Raw genomic sequence first — 15,504 nt, 5'->3', positions numbered from 1 at the left:
CCTTTCAACTATGTTAATTCAACTCTATGAGAGGAGGCAGGGCTTTATTTTCCAGTGTACCTTATGCTTTATGAAGTGATATTCTCATCTCTTATACCTCAGCAGGCTGAATGTCAGTGGCTGGAATGTTCTAAGGATGCCCAGGTTTTTTCCTTTGACCATAGATCCAGATGAAGACCTTACTGGATAAAAGTAATACTGCATTTTTTTCACATGTCAATCACCTCAAAAGGCTAAGAGGAAATGACTTTTGATGATGAGGCAATGAGCACTGGCTTCCATCTGTCTACACTATTTTCTGCACTGCCTATAATGGATGGTGCTAGTTTTATGATGGAGAAATACCCATATAAGCTCTATGAAATGTATTACTCATAAATTCTTGCTTTCATGGTCTCATGCTTCAAGAGCCCACCTGCTTTGAAGCATGGAGCTTGCTTCCCAAAAGAGTTGGTGGGAGAGAATGAGAAGCTACATATATTACTTTTAGTATAAAGCAAATTATTCTGGCAAAACTAGTTTCGCTAAGGGAGGACAGAACTATTCTCTTGAATTTCATTTGCACAGCAGGGCAGTCCCTCTCCCTTGGGGTTATCTGTAGGAGCAGCCAGCAACAAGATTATTTCTTCCCTATGACCCCCTGTCAGGAAAAAAAAAAAAAAAAAGCATTCCGACCTGCCTTGGCCGCTGTGACTCGTAGTGAATCATAAATTGGCCTGTCCTGTGCAGCATTTTGCATTTAATTTTACTTCTGATTCAAAGTGTTTGGTTGAAGCCAGTGAATCTCAGCTCTGAAATGGTGATAAAATGTTCACATTCTTAATGCTTAACAGTTTATTACCTGTGTTAAATGTATAGCCAGCATGCTAAACAGTTATGACCAAGGAGAAAAATGGGCTATTTCAGTCATTGTAAGTTATCTAATACCATGGTTACAGACGCTTGTGCAGCCAGGACTCAATTTGCTGATGGATTGAGTATAAATACAGATCATAAATCTTACTTTTTAAGTCAACAGATTTTCATCCAAACACATTTCCCATAGGAATATTTTATAAGTTATTGTTTAGAATCCAAGACCGATACATTAAAAAAAAAAATAGCCAATTTTGGGGACTAGAAATAGATACTATTTACACAAAAATAAGAAAATGCTATTTCTATACTTTAAAATATTTTATGTAACAGAAAAGTAGTTTTAAGGAAACGGTAGATGGAACTCTTAGGAATTGGGTTTTTAGACTGAGATTGCTTAGATGGCCTCTAAGAGCTGAGGACATCATTTCCTAGGAACATATTTCTTAATAAAATGCTTCTAGGGAAGTCTGGGAGTTGTTATTCTCAAAGTTTTCAGGCATACAATTATAGAGGAGACATGGGGAGGTTATCCTAAGATAACTAAAGAAGAGTTAGAGAATGGAAGGAGGCAGGTGTTTAAGAGCATTAATGTGGAAGCACCAGGAAATTTGCCTGAGGTGAATTAAATGAGCTGTGGGAAAACGGGATAAAAATGGCAACATAGTACAATGAGAATTGTTCTGATACCCAGTAGGTGACAGAGATGAAAATGAGACAGACCATGAGTAAGGGGGGTGGAAGAAACCTCAGAGTGTGAACAACACTCCATATAAATCACCTCTCTTTCAGTATTAGGAGAGTTTCACATTACAATGGAAAAACAAACATCCCAGGACTACAACAGATCTGTGGCTTCCATGTAAATGATACGTTTTCACTCCTCAGAACAAAATGCTATGAAAATGGAAGTTTGAAAAGTATTAGAAAAAAGTAAACCACATAAACCCAGTTTCATCAAACATTAAAATACACACCTACATGCTAATTCTCAGGGTTTGGACTGGACACTGATCCAGTTTGTCCTCTCTATAACCACCTTAGTAGATGGGATAATATCAGTCTTCATCTCAAGCAGTTAAAATTTAGTCTACAGAGAGGCATTCAAGAGCCTGCATGATTTTGCTTCAAGGTACTTCTATCTCCTCAACTCCCACCTCATCTCTCCGCAAAACCACATGCCAGCTTTATGCCTGCTGCTTCTCCTAGAGCAGCAATTTCTCTCCCTACTGCCTTCTCCCTTGGGGATCTCAGACTCCCCACAGCGCTTTAATACACAGTGTCACCTCTCGGCCTCGGATTCCCACCAGTGTCGATGTCACTCCTGAAATCTGGTTCCATATTTCCCAGTGCCTGCTGGATTTCACCTGGATGCCCAACACATATTAAAGTGCAAAGTATGAAACTGAGCTGATCAGCATAATTTCTAGTTCATGAACTGCCTTTTCTGCTTTCCTGAATGGCACCATCATTTTATACACTCAGGCCTGCAACTTGGCACGTGTGGCTCTCTGCTGACTCTCACATCCAGTTAATTGCCGCGTCCTGAGTGGATAACCAAACAGATAACTACTGATCTAGTTGGGCTTCCCAGGTGGCTCAGGTGTAAAGACTCTGCCTGCCAATGCAGGAGACACGGGTTTGACCCCTGAGTCAGAAAGATCCCCTGGAGAAGGATGTGGCAACCTACTTCAGTATTCTTGCCTGGAAAATCCCATGGACAGAGGAGCCTGGTGGGCTACATCCATGGGGTCACAAAAGAGTTAGACCCGACTTAGCGACTCAATAACAACTGATCTGGTCACCACAATGTTTCTTGACTTTTCTTTCTATCAGTGACAATATCTATAACTCCAACTCTTTCTCCAGCTCCAACACTGTCTTTCTCTTCTAATTGTGTTTAATTGCTACTGCGGAAACAACCATGCTAAATGGATTCTGCTTCTTTGTGCTATTCCACTGTTCAAAAATGTCAGTGGATCTCTAGCCCGATGTCAATGATCCTCTGATATCTCAATCAAGTTATTTTTCAGACTTAGATCTTCTCCTTCCTTTCATGCTGTGGCTAAAGTGAACTCTTCAAGATATCCTGATTGTGCCTTATATGTTCTACCTCCAAATAGTTTGTTCTGTTCTTTTTCTTGGAATGTCCATTCTTTCTTCTTTGATGCAGATATTTAAATTTCAAGTCTTCTTCAAGAATAAGAACACAGTTTATCTTATTAATTAGTCAGTCAATTCAGTCACTCAGTCGTGTCCGACTCTTTGTGACCCCAATGACTGTGGCACGCCAGGCCTCCTTGTCCATCACCAACTCCCAAAGTTTACTCAAACTGATGTCCATTGAGTTGGTGATACCATCCAACCACCTTATCCTCTGTTGTCCCCTTCTCCTCCTGCCTTCAATCTTTCCCAGCATCAGGGTCTTTTCAAATGAGTCAGTTCTTCTCATTGGGTGGCCAAAGTATTGGAGTTTCAACTTCAGCAACAGTCCTTCCAATGAATATTCAGGACTGATCTTCTTTAGGATGGACTGGTTGGATCTCCTTGCTGTCCAAGGGACTCTCAAGAGTCTTCTCCAATACCACAGTTCAGAAGCATCAGTTCTTTGGTGCTCAGCTTTCTTTATGGTCCAACTCTCACATCCATACATAACTACTGGAAAAACCATAGCTTTGACTAGATGGACCTTTGTTGGCAAAGTAATGTCTCTGCTTTTTAATATGTTGTCTAGGTAGGTCATAACTTTTCTTCCAAGGGGCAAGTGTCTTTTAATTTCATAGCTGCAGTCACCATCTGCAGTGATTTTGGAGCAACCCCAAAGAAAGTTTGTTACCATTTCCACTGTTTCCCCATCTATTTGCCATGAAGTGATGGGACCAGATGCTATGATCTTATTAATTAAGCCTTCAATTGAAGGCAATTACCCTTTCTTTGAAATTTGATGTGTTTTATTTGTTTCTAAACTTTGGCATGCTTATACCTTTTTCTTTTATAGTTCAACTTTTAGTTTTTTGAGGACCTTCTGACTGTTTTCAATAGTGGCTATACCAATTTTCAATCCTACCAACAATTATAACTTTCTAAGTTGTTTTCCTTTGTCTTTTAATCTTTTTTAAAAAATCCTTTCTCCTCTATTTTTCTACTTCTGCATTTTCCACATCATTTAGTGTAAAAAAGAAAAAAGAATCACTCAAAGAATTGAGCATTGTTAGAAGAGAAAAGAGCTCATGTGAGTGAGTAGAATATACTTAAGAATGAATGCTGAGTGACTGAAATGTATGGAAATTGTTTTGATTATGCCTGTCATTGGGAAGATGAGGTCGTTATGTCATCTGCATAATACCACACATTTGGATGAAAACGGAACAATTCTGTCACCAATTTTATTCACCAAAAGTTCAGATGTTGGGTATTTCTTAATCAAATAATCTAGGTGTTTTTATATGGAAAAGAAGTGAGAGACTTTAAACAACATTAGGAAAGAGACATACATTTTTGGGAAACAGTGAAAATTCATTTATTATCTAAAATTGAAAATGTTTTAGATTTAGGTTTGTCCACTTCATTAAGACCTTAGTAAATGTAACACAAAGTTGACATGGTCCATTTCCTCTCACAGCATATTAAACCTAGACAACGTATTAAAAAGGAGACCTTTGCTGACAAAGGTCTGTCCAGTCAAAGTTATGTTTTTTTCCAGTAGTCATGGATGTATGTGAGAGTTGGACCATAAAGAAGGCTGAGCACTGAGGAATTGATGCTTTTGAACTGCGGTTTTGGAGAAGACTGTTGAGAGTCCCTTGGACTGCAAGGAGATCCAACCAGTCAATCCTAAAGGAAATCAGTCCTGGGTATTCACTGGAAGGACTGATGCTGAAGCTGAAACTCCAATACTTTGGCCAGCTGATGCAAAGAACTGACTCATTTGAAAAGACCCTGATGCTGGGAAAGATTGAAGGCAGGAGGAGAAGGGGACGACAGAGGATGAGATGGTTGGATGGCATCACTGACTTGATGGACATGAGTTTGAGCAGGCTCTGGGAGTTGGTGATGGACAGGGAAGCCTGGTGTGCTACACTCCATGGAGTCCCAAACAGTCGGACATGACTGAGTGATTAAAATGAACTGATTTCCTCTTATTTTGTCTGGAGGGCTGGGTTAGGATTATAAAATGTGACCTTTTTATTGAGAATGGAATTGGGAATGGAATGGTTGCTTCTTTTTGCTTAAAAAAAAAAAACCTGTTTTACTGCTGTGTATGGTTTATTGTTATGCTTTTCATTTTAATCCTTAAAATGATAATTGCCTCAGGTTTCTCGTGCATAACATCCATGAAAATTTTGATAATCTTTGGTTTTGATTAATAAAACTCTAGTCGGTATTATGTTCACCTTTTTACATATGGTAATGGTCTGGAATCTTCACAACAAATGGCACATATATTGTCTCTTATACTAGATTGGATTGAATAGTTTCCAAGTTGAATGTGTAATTTAAGAATCATACTGCAAGGTTACTGCATAAAAAAAATTTTGAGTAAGTCTCTATTAAGATGGCAAACTTTTGGGAGATCCACAGACCTCTTGGAGCAAAGAATAAACAGAGGCTGCTAATACCAGTACAGTATGAATGCTGAAGCATCACCAAATCTCTCTTTAGGGTAACACATGTATTTATACTATGGAACTTATTTGTGTTCATTAAATTCCAGATGATAACCTAAAGTCCTGACTGCACATTAAGAAGCAAATGCAATTCATTGCCCAGTCAATGATCCATTGTTTGCTGAATCTTTTCATGAGGTTCACATGTATTAAGGAGGTTTTCAGCATATGGGTCAAATTTCTCACATTCATTTGTTTGCAGAACAGACCATATGTCCTAATCCAAACTATGAGAATTCTCTAAAGCTGCCACTAGCCCTCTGGGCCACCTTATCATTTAACAAAAATAGTAAATGTCCTATTTGTTCATTCTCTGTGCAATTAATTTTAAATGTTTGATAAAAATATATGGTAAAGGGTTCAATATTATGATATTTGATATGAAAAGGGATATTTGAGAAGTCATGATGGTGTTTAACAGTTTGAAATGCTCAGCTTAGCTCAAGATGCTTTAACACAGTATGTCCTGGGTATATTCACTGAATTACAGCTTTCTCCAGTCTCTGGTAGATGGGTTCTATAGATTGGAATACATGTCTGCTCTGGATCTGCATTCTGTTCCCCACTGGGACTGTAGCACTCCCTTGACTTATTGTTTTGAGCCCTGACAACCCCCTCCTCTGCACTCCCACTGGGTTGGCCGAGTTCGCCACACTTGTAGTCACTGAAAGAGGTCTTGTCACCAAACAGACATGGTTATCTTTACTCAAGTATCACCACTGCTTTACCTGCTTACCTGAACCCTACCCTCCTCCTTTCTTCATAGGGTCAGATGTCTAGAACATCAAAGGTAGCCCAGAATAGAGACGATTTTCTTGACTATTCTTGGAAATTGTAATGTGATTGTTGACATCCTCCTCCAACCCTAAGGTGATCAGCCTTTCTTACCCAAAAGGATGCTCTCCTCCTAGTTAATCTTGCCAGATCAGTTAGCTTAGTATTCCTTGGCTATACATATTGAGTATTCTAGCTTTCTGACTTTGAGTGCATTTTGCAATTTTTCATGGTGAAAAAGGATTCTTTACTATTTAAATTTGGACCTTATTATTTATTTCCAATAATTCCCAAGGGAAGTAATTAATCGGTTTTTGAAATTTTACTTTGGGTGAAAATACTTTGTAAGACTATTCCCTGATAGCCATTCTGCCAGATGGTTAACTAACGCAAATAAAAAACTGCACAAATAGATGTTTCTATGAGACTTTCTTTGGAACAAAATCTCCTAAAAACATCCCTCACTCTTTTTGTTTCATTTAATAAAGCAATGAAATATTTAGTGCAATTCGGCAACAGACTTTTTGGATTAGTCTCTACAGATGGTTCAGAGAATATTCTGTGTTAGATGAAAGCATATAAACTACTACAGCATAAGACACAATATACAGACTTAAAATGGACAATAAGGAAATCTAGAGTAAAAAGAAGTATTACCTTAGGGTCATGTATTCCAGAAAGCTCTTCATAGATCTTTTCACCTACCATGACAGCAGCCAAATTCGCTGTGTATGTTGAAAGGCAAAACATACAGAAAATGGCCCAAAGGTTCATCAGAAACCTTCCAGTCCAGCATTTTGGGGGTTTGATAGCTGCTGTTCTACCAAACAAGAGAGCATAACAGACATTCAAGGCTGAAGAGAAGGAGAAAACTTTACTTCTATTCCGCCCCTTGGGAGTCATGCCAAAGGGGCTCTTCCATTCATAGAGAGTGAGGAAAATGGCAGTGATGTGCAGAGCCACAAAAATCCCCAGCCACATTGTCCAGTGGAGTGGCCACATGAAGGCTCCGATGGGAGCTGCTGTGTCTCGCGTCCTCACTAAGATGCCCAAGCTGGTGGAGAAGAAAGGGCTGGTGAAATCTATCACCTGGCTTCGTGCAGTATTGATGCTGAAGGAAGTGACTGCCAAGTGGGCTGACCCACTCAGGAGATCACCCACCAGCCCAGTCCAGTGCCCATTTTTCCAGGCTCCATATTTGCCATCCCCAACAATATAGAGATCAAAGTCAAAGTTCATGTCTTCTGCTAGTTTTTCCAGTAGATCAATGCAATATCCATAGCAGCACTTCTTCAATTTTATGGGCACTGTATCATTACTGCTATGGAGGCTGCTAAAAAGGCTGTCCAATATGGAAGAATCATTAGTCATGGGGTCTAGACAGAGCTGGCCAGCAGGGCACACGCCTTCATCATCGACCTCCCTTGTGAAGACAAATGGATGCTCTATCAGCGTAACCACTCGCAAGTGTAGCTTACTTGGGTGCTGAAAGTGGGTTTTGTGCCTCTGGGCTTGCTCTGGCCATATTCCATAGTCCATGACAATCTTCCCCCTCTGCCAGCTGCCCAAGCGTGTCCACATTGGCTTTCCCATGGGGTCATTTTGCAGATTCCAGATGAAAAAGTTGTTTTCTGAGCTGATGATAGTGGAACCTTTCACTTTGATGGAACCACTGAGGCCTCTGAAAGTGGTGTTGGCTAGAAACCTGGCAAAGAGGAGTAAAAGCAGAAAGTAAGGAAGAGGCATGAGGGCAAAGTCAGGAAGCAGTGCCCATCTTTGCTTCTCTGTCTTAATAAAAAAAAACTATTTAAAAAAAGGCATTGCCTAAATTACTTTAGGAATTAATAAGCTAGAATCTTTCTAGGAGAAGAGTCCTATTTCATTGAGCAAATGAAATCTCATCCTCATGTTCTAACACCTGGACTGGGTGTTTGACTCATGGCCTTACTACAAATCTTCATTCCCAGTTAAGGGGTGTGTTAATTAATTTGTTATAAATGGTTAATTATATATTCTCACAACTTTCCAAGCTATGGAAGTTCTCAGCACCTTTAACATATCTCTACTGTTCACCACATTCAACTGCAAATAAATCAGCTCAATAAATATCTTTGGTGCAAGGAATAAGTTTTAATAAGTATGCATACACTTTAATAATTGCTTAACATTATATTCATAATTCTAGAAAATAGCCAAATCTTGTTATCAGTGTTTCTCCTTTCAGAGTGGAAATAATCAACATGTCTGTCCCCATGAGGCCAGTCAAAGCTGCATGTTGGATACGATCCATGGAACAAAGAAAAAGATGATAAACAGACTTGCAGTTCCCAGGACAGCCTCAGGCTAACCTCCCTCTAAGTCATTAGAGAAAAACAATTGGCTCTGGCTCTAGAGAAAGCTTCTGCCAGAAGTCAAAGAAAGGAAAATTACCAGCTGAATGATATACTGATTCCTAACCCTGTGAACCAAGGCACTGTCAGTACATGTTCTGCTATGGAAAAGGCAGAAAAATGCTTGGTCAAAGTCTCTGTCTTTCTTGAGTTTTGGAAGAAGAGACAAAAGAGGTAACATACAAGTTTGTGGCATCTCTGTACTCTTAATTATGGCCTTGTGTCAGAAGGAAAGCCCACAGTCTGAAATCAGACACACCTGTGTTAGAATATTGGTCCACCCACCTTCTAGCATTGTCCTTGGACACCGATTTACTGAACTCTAAGCTTCAGTTTTGTCATCAGCAAAATAGAGGAAATAATTACATTTTTATTTGTAAATTACTTCCGCTGTAAGGGTTAGAAATAATTCATGTGAAGTATATACTATACCTTTTGACATAGAACAGTTGTTCCAGATATGGTAACTATTATTTAGAGTCTTTTAAATTTTTTCAATCAAGGCCATACCCAGTCATTTTCCTAGTCTTTTAATAGAACTTTTGCAGTTGGAGACACAAAGTATTGCATTATGATAAACTCATAGAGGGTACTCAAGACACATTTCAAATTAAAAGAAATTAAATTGAAATGTGGACTGTAACATAGCAGATTTTTGTGAAGAGTTGGATGATACAAGTCTAGGTCCTTAGCAAAATACATTAATCCATTGTTTGCCACAAATTACTCTGTAATTTACAAATGCAAATACCAGTAGTAGGAAGTTACACTGCCACAGAAGAAACATAGAGGAATCAGAAAGTGTGAAGAATGTACTAATTTTCATTAAAGATATAAATGTAAATCACATTTGAAGATCTTTCCATCACTAAAAGCAATATAACTGCTCATTTTGGTAGATTGTGTATAATAGTAATTATTCACATTAGCACTCCCTTGTGGGACTCTACCACTTAAAATGAATTCTATTTTGCAACAAGTAAAAGTCTTCATTATCTTACATTTTAAAACAGTTTTCTGCTTCTTTAGGGAAGTAGAGAACCAAATCATTAAAATATACAGATTAATCAATCGATAATTACTTAGGTAGTAGAACAGAAGAATGACTATAATTGTGTTTCTGATGAGCAATCTACTATTAGATTTGTTAACACACACATACACACACACATGGATATAGCCTAAGGAATAAAATAGTTATTCGTAAATAGGTTAATTTTACTTGGTCCATTTAGTGATCAGGAAAGCAAAGTTGTAGAAAGAGAAATCTTCATTATTTTAAGAATATATGGGGCTTACTGATTATAGACTTTTAATTGGATGGACCTACAAAGAGCTACCACCGAGTAAATATATACTTAAATTATCTCAGAAAAGAGGGTTTCAGGAATCTTTCAGAGATTAACTCCATCATTCCAGTAAAATGTATTCCTCTTTGTCGACGTTAAATAACATTCAGCATGGCCATGGCTAAAGAACAGGGCTTAACTGTCTCTGAGGCATTCATCTGTCACTGAGACAGACATATCAATCAGGATCTAAATGTCTTCCATTCCCCAGACCGGAAATTCCAGTGTTTGTTTCAGTATGGAATTGGCACCAAGAAACTGGGTCTCAGGAAATCCCCATTTATGATAGATTATTTCTATTTTACTTTCAGTTTTACAGAAAAAGTAAAATAATCTCATTAATAGCTTTAGTTATTATCACCTTCACCATGTATTCTTTATAATGGAATGACAATGTGCAACAAAATTTGAATACTCATATATTAGTTAAAAGATTACAATGTTGAAATCTTGCTTTTGTGTAAACTGATTTCTACCATGTTCCTTTTTATTTTGCCCTGGACTCTTCTTGGATGAACAAAAAAAGGGAAAATCAGGAATAACTCTACTGGCAAGGTAAACTGATACAAATATACACCGGTGCTGTTGTTAGTATGAGTTGTAAAGATGAAAGACACTCTCATTGTTCTCAAGGAGCTCAGTCTCATGACGGGGAGAGCGAAAAGCAAGCAGGCAATTCTAAACCAGTGTAATTAGCACCCTGACGGAGGCGGGATTAGGGGGCATTTGGAGAAGACTCTTGAGAGTCCTTTGGACTGCAAGATCAAACCAGTCAATCCTAAAGGAAAATCAGTCCTGAATATTCATTGGAAGGACTGAAGCCGGAAGTGAAGCTTCAGACCGAAGTTGAAGACAAGTTTCCGACTGAAGCTGAAACTCCAGTACTTTGGCCACCTGATGGGAAGAACTGACTCACTGAAAAAGCCCCTGATGCTGGGAAAGATTGAAGGCAGGAGGAGAAGGGGAAGACAGAGGATGAGGTGGTTGGGTGGCATCACTGACTCTACGGACGTGAGTTTGAGTAAGCTCTGGGAGTTGGTGATGGACAGGGAGGCCTGGTGTGCTGCAGTCCATGGGGTCACAAAGACTTGGACATGATTGAGCGACTGAATTGACTGGAACAGAAAGCAAGGGCACCTGAAAATTCCACTGTAGGGGTGACAAGAAAGACTTCTCGGAGGAGGAGGTATGAGAGCTGAGTCTTTTTTTGTGGGGGTGGGGGATTGTAAGAAATTTTACTTCCTGAGGCAGAAGTCCATGAAGCTAGGAATCTCATGTGAAGTGAAGTGTTAAGTTGCTCAGTTGTATCTAACTCTTTGTGACCCCCACGGACTATAGCCCACCAGGCTCCTCTGTTCCTGGGATTCTCCAGGCAAGAATACTGGAGTGGGTTGCCACTTTCTTCTGTAGCGGATCTGCCCAACCCAGGGATTGAACATGAATCTTCCACATTGCAGGCAGATTCGTCTACCACCAAGTCACCAGGGAAGCCCTAGGAATCTCATATGCATACTAAATACACTGAAGACAAACTTTATCTAATCAACAATATTGATTCAGGGCAGTTTGCCATTTGCTATATAATTCTCACCAATAATCACTACTTTGGCATTCAGTGCAATTTCATAGCATACAGGAAACCAAACTTAAACAAATAGTTTATCTTGAAAAGCCACATAACCAAATAGCAACATATGCAGAGAGACAAGCAAAGATGTACGTATAGAAAGGATATACTTTTTAACTCATCGTCACTAAGCTACAGAGCACATTAACAATGATTTGCCCTTTTCTGCTCCAGGCTCTCCTTTGCTTGAAATAGCAAATGTAAATGCATGTTAAATGATATTTTAAAAGAAAAATAGGAGCAATCATTGGAATAATCACATGATTTTGACATTGTATGTATTTTTTCATGTGTAAGGAGATTTTATTTAGAATTTGACGTGGGAAAGTTGTCAAAAATGTTAAAAGGTTTGAATATTTAACTAAACAGGATGTGGTCATTGTGAAACAATACTTAGTTATCAATTTAACTGAAGTAATAATGAGAGATTTCAAAGGCAAATATGAGATAACATGAAAGAAATCTTAGAGAGCTGAATCTTGAAGAAGGAATTATAGTTAAGCAGGAAGAGAAGCTAGGGACCGATGCTGTCAGCCCAGGGAGATGTGTGTGCAAAAGTCAGAGACAGAGCAAGCTGCCTGATGATGAGTGGTGAGAAGTACGGCTGGAGATGAGGGTGGGAAATGAAGTACAAAAGGACTATGATTATGATGAATGTAACAGCCATTGAGAGAATTTTTCTGGGGAGGGACAGGACCATCAGCTTTGATTTTAGAAAGATCTTGTTTTCCTGCTAGCTAAGTGGGAAACGGTTTGGAAGGAGAAGCGGGCTGAGAACAGTTTCAGATGTGAGGAATGCTTCTCCTTTCCTCCCCTGACTTCCTCTCTCTCTGCTTATTTCACAAGGGGCTTAAGGTGACAAGGGCTAAGTTATAACAGAAGTGGAGAAAATGGCATAATCAGGAGGTATTATAGTTTCCAAAAGAAAAGTAGTGATTTTAAGAGGGTCAAATGTACAAGGTTGCATTTAATTCACAAACTATACTAAGGATATATAAAACTTGGTTTGTTGGAAGGTCATATAAATAAGACCTGGAGTAATTGGTTGTGTATCAGGTAAATGTGAGCCCATAGAGCACTGTGGGGGAAACAGAGAAATGTAATATCAAATTCCTCTAATAATAATTTAGAACCTGGATCACAGGTACCAATAATACTGCTACATTCTGTGCTGATCATATTACCCCTCCAGTCTAGCTATTAATTCTCAATAGATCTTCCAGTTCAAGTATTATGAGGGAAGGTAAGGAGGTGGGAAATTTAACAAGAATGGTAACTATAACAATCTTATTGGAGAGCAGAATAGAAACATATTCAGGTTGTAACTGGACTGTAGATGTTTCCCATGTCCATTTTATGAGACTGGATTTTATTTAACAGGAAAAGGGGAGCCATGAAGGTATCGAAGTAGAGCAATGATATAACCATAAGTCTGCATTGATAATACTCCTCGGGAAGTGGGCACTATGTGTACACAGGAAGGAGGAGATAGTGATCAGGAGACCTCTTAGAAGATTAATACAACATCTTTGCCATGGTATGATAAGAGTCTTGATCTCACTCCATGAGTGAGAATCTGGTGCGTAGTGAGTGTTTAACAAAGCATTTCAGGTATACATATATATATATTTTTTTCATCAGCAGATCTCTCAAGGTATCATTCTGCTTGAAAGAATAAAGCTCATTGGTTAACCTGCATGGAGGTAACTTGTTACTTTGGTAAAAGTTCCCAACGATGTCACTAATTAAGAACGTGTGTTTATTTGAGTAGGCGTTGAGATAAAATCTGAACTCTTCAAAGTGTGTAAAAAATGTTTTTGAGACATTTCACAAATATAAGCAAGATCAGTGTTTAATGTATTTAAGAGCTTTTAGAAGCCACATTTGCATACAAAACTTGACCTACTAATTAAAAGATTTTCTTATTAAAACAAATGAACAAAGATGCTAACAAAATAACATATCAGCAAATCAATCATTTATTCACTCATTTTGCCAGGCACTGCTCTAGGTTCTAAGAGATGATATAGTAGTGAACAAAGGAATAAAGATCTGTGTAGCTTCTATTCTATTGAGGGGACAGGATAAATATTATAAATGGGGAATATGAGTGGGATATTAGTGCAATGTGCAGAAGCAAAAAGAGCAGAGTAAGGATGTAAGATGTGTCAGGGCTGGTGGTGGTAGTGTGGAATTGCAGGTTAGGGAGGCCAGGAGAAGATGACATTTGTGTAAAGGGAATAAGCTGACCAAGAGGCTCTCCGGGTAAAGAACATTCCTATATAGGGAGCAAGGAGTCCAATGTCCTTGAGAGGGACTGTGTCTGGTACGTTTGAGGAACAGAGGAGTTAAAGATGAACTCAGAGGAAACTTAGGGGGAGTGGGGGGTGGGGAAAATAGGATCTTGAAGGTCACCGTAAGGACCTTTGTTTCTTCTCCATGTGAGATGGAAAGCCACTGGTGGGTTTTGAGCAGAGAAGTGATATGACCTACATCTTAACAGGCTTGTTACAGTGTCGTGTTGAGAATGGACCACCGAGAGACCAAGGCAGAAGCAGAAAGAGCAGTTAGGGAGCTGTTTCAAATATCAGACAAAAGTTGATGATGGTTTAAGCTGAGGGAGTAGCAATAGAGGTGAGAAAAATTAGTTGGATCTTGATAAATTGTGAAGCTACAACTGACAGGATTTGCTGAAGGCTCAGACATAGTTGCTAGGAAAAGGAAGCGAAGGATGACACCAAGGTTTTTGCCCTGAGAAATTGGAATGTAGAGTTGCCATTAATTGTAATAAAGAAAACTGTAGAAGAATCAGGTTGTGAGGTGGGTAAGAACCACCAGGAGTTCGTGCGCTAATGTTAAGTTTGAGATAGTTTATAGACATCCAAACGGAGTTGCTAAGTAAGTAGGTGGAGAATTCTGGAGTTTAGGAAGGAGGTCTAAACTGAATATACAATGTGGGAGCCAAAACTCCATAGACAGTATTTGAGATCACAACGGTAATTGTAGATGAGAAGCCCAAGGAATAAGTCCAGGGCTTTTGGAGGTGGTGCAGGTTAGAATGAACTAGCAAAGGAAACCAAGAAGTAACCAGAGACATAAAGTCGGCTGTGTGGTGTTCTAGGAGTAAAGCAAAAGAGATATTTTAATCAGGGGACACTGATCATCTGTGTCAAATGCTTCTAACAGCTCAAATGCAGTGAGGACAGAACTGACCATTGGCTTTAGAAACATGTAGGTCACCAGTGACTTCATGAGAGTAATTTCAGTGGACTGTTGGAGCCTACTGCTTCAAGGGAAAATGGAAAAGAGGAAACTGGAGATAAGTCTTTAGAGAGTTACACTATAAAGAGGAGAAAAATAGAATAGTGGTGGAGAGGAAAAATTAAGCAAATATCTAAATATTATGAGCTTCCCCCATGGCTCAGGGGTAAAGAATCTGCCTGCAATGCAGGAGCCACAGGAGAAGCAGCTTTGATCCCTGGGTTGGGAAGATCCCCTGGAGGAGGGCATGGCAACGAACTCCAGTATTCTTGCCTGGAGAATCCCAGGGACAGAGGAGCTTGGTGGGCTACAGTCTGGAGGGTCGCAGAGTCGGACATGACTGAAGCGACCTAGCAAGCATACATGCATAAATATTATATATATGTGTGTGTTTGTATATATATATATATGTATGTATATATATATATATATATATATATATATATATGTGCAGGATTTTAAGCTGATGACAATGATCTAGTAAAAATAGAAAAATTGGGTCTCCCCTGGTGGCTCAGTGGTAAAGAATCTTTGGTAAAGATTGGTAAAGAGTTTGATTCCTGATTCTTGATCTAGGAAGA

The 15,504-nt window shown here is 39.0% G+C and overlaps 1 protein-coding gene across 1 annotated transcript in view; it reads right to left on the bottom strand.

Annotated features, from left to right (window-relative positions):
* Positions 1-15,504, bottom strand: part of GRIN3A (glutamate ionotropic receptor NMDA type subunit 3A) — a 203,343-nt gene that overhangs the window by 121,349 nt on the left and 66,490 nt on the right. Inside the window, exon 3 of the mRNA XM_070459357.1 lies at positions 6,954-8,001. Coding sequence (XP_070315458.1) covers positions 6,954-8,001 — 1,048 coding nt within the window. The remainder of the gene's footprint in view (positions 1-6,953; positions 8,002-15,504) is intronic.

This window comes from Odocoileus virginianus, chromosome 31 (genome assembly GCF_023699985.2).
Source record: "Odocoileus virginianus isolate 20LAN1187 ecotype Illinois chromosome 31, Ovbor_1.2, whole genome shotgun sequence".
NCBI lineage: Eukaryota > Metazoa > Chordata > Mammalia > Artiodactyla > Cervidae > Odocoileus > Odocoileus virginianus.
The sequence above is the reverse complement of the archived record's forward strand: the minus strand, read 5'-3'. Positions and strand labels throughout refer to the sequence as shown.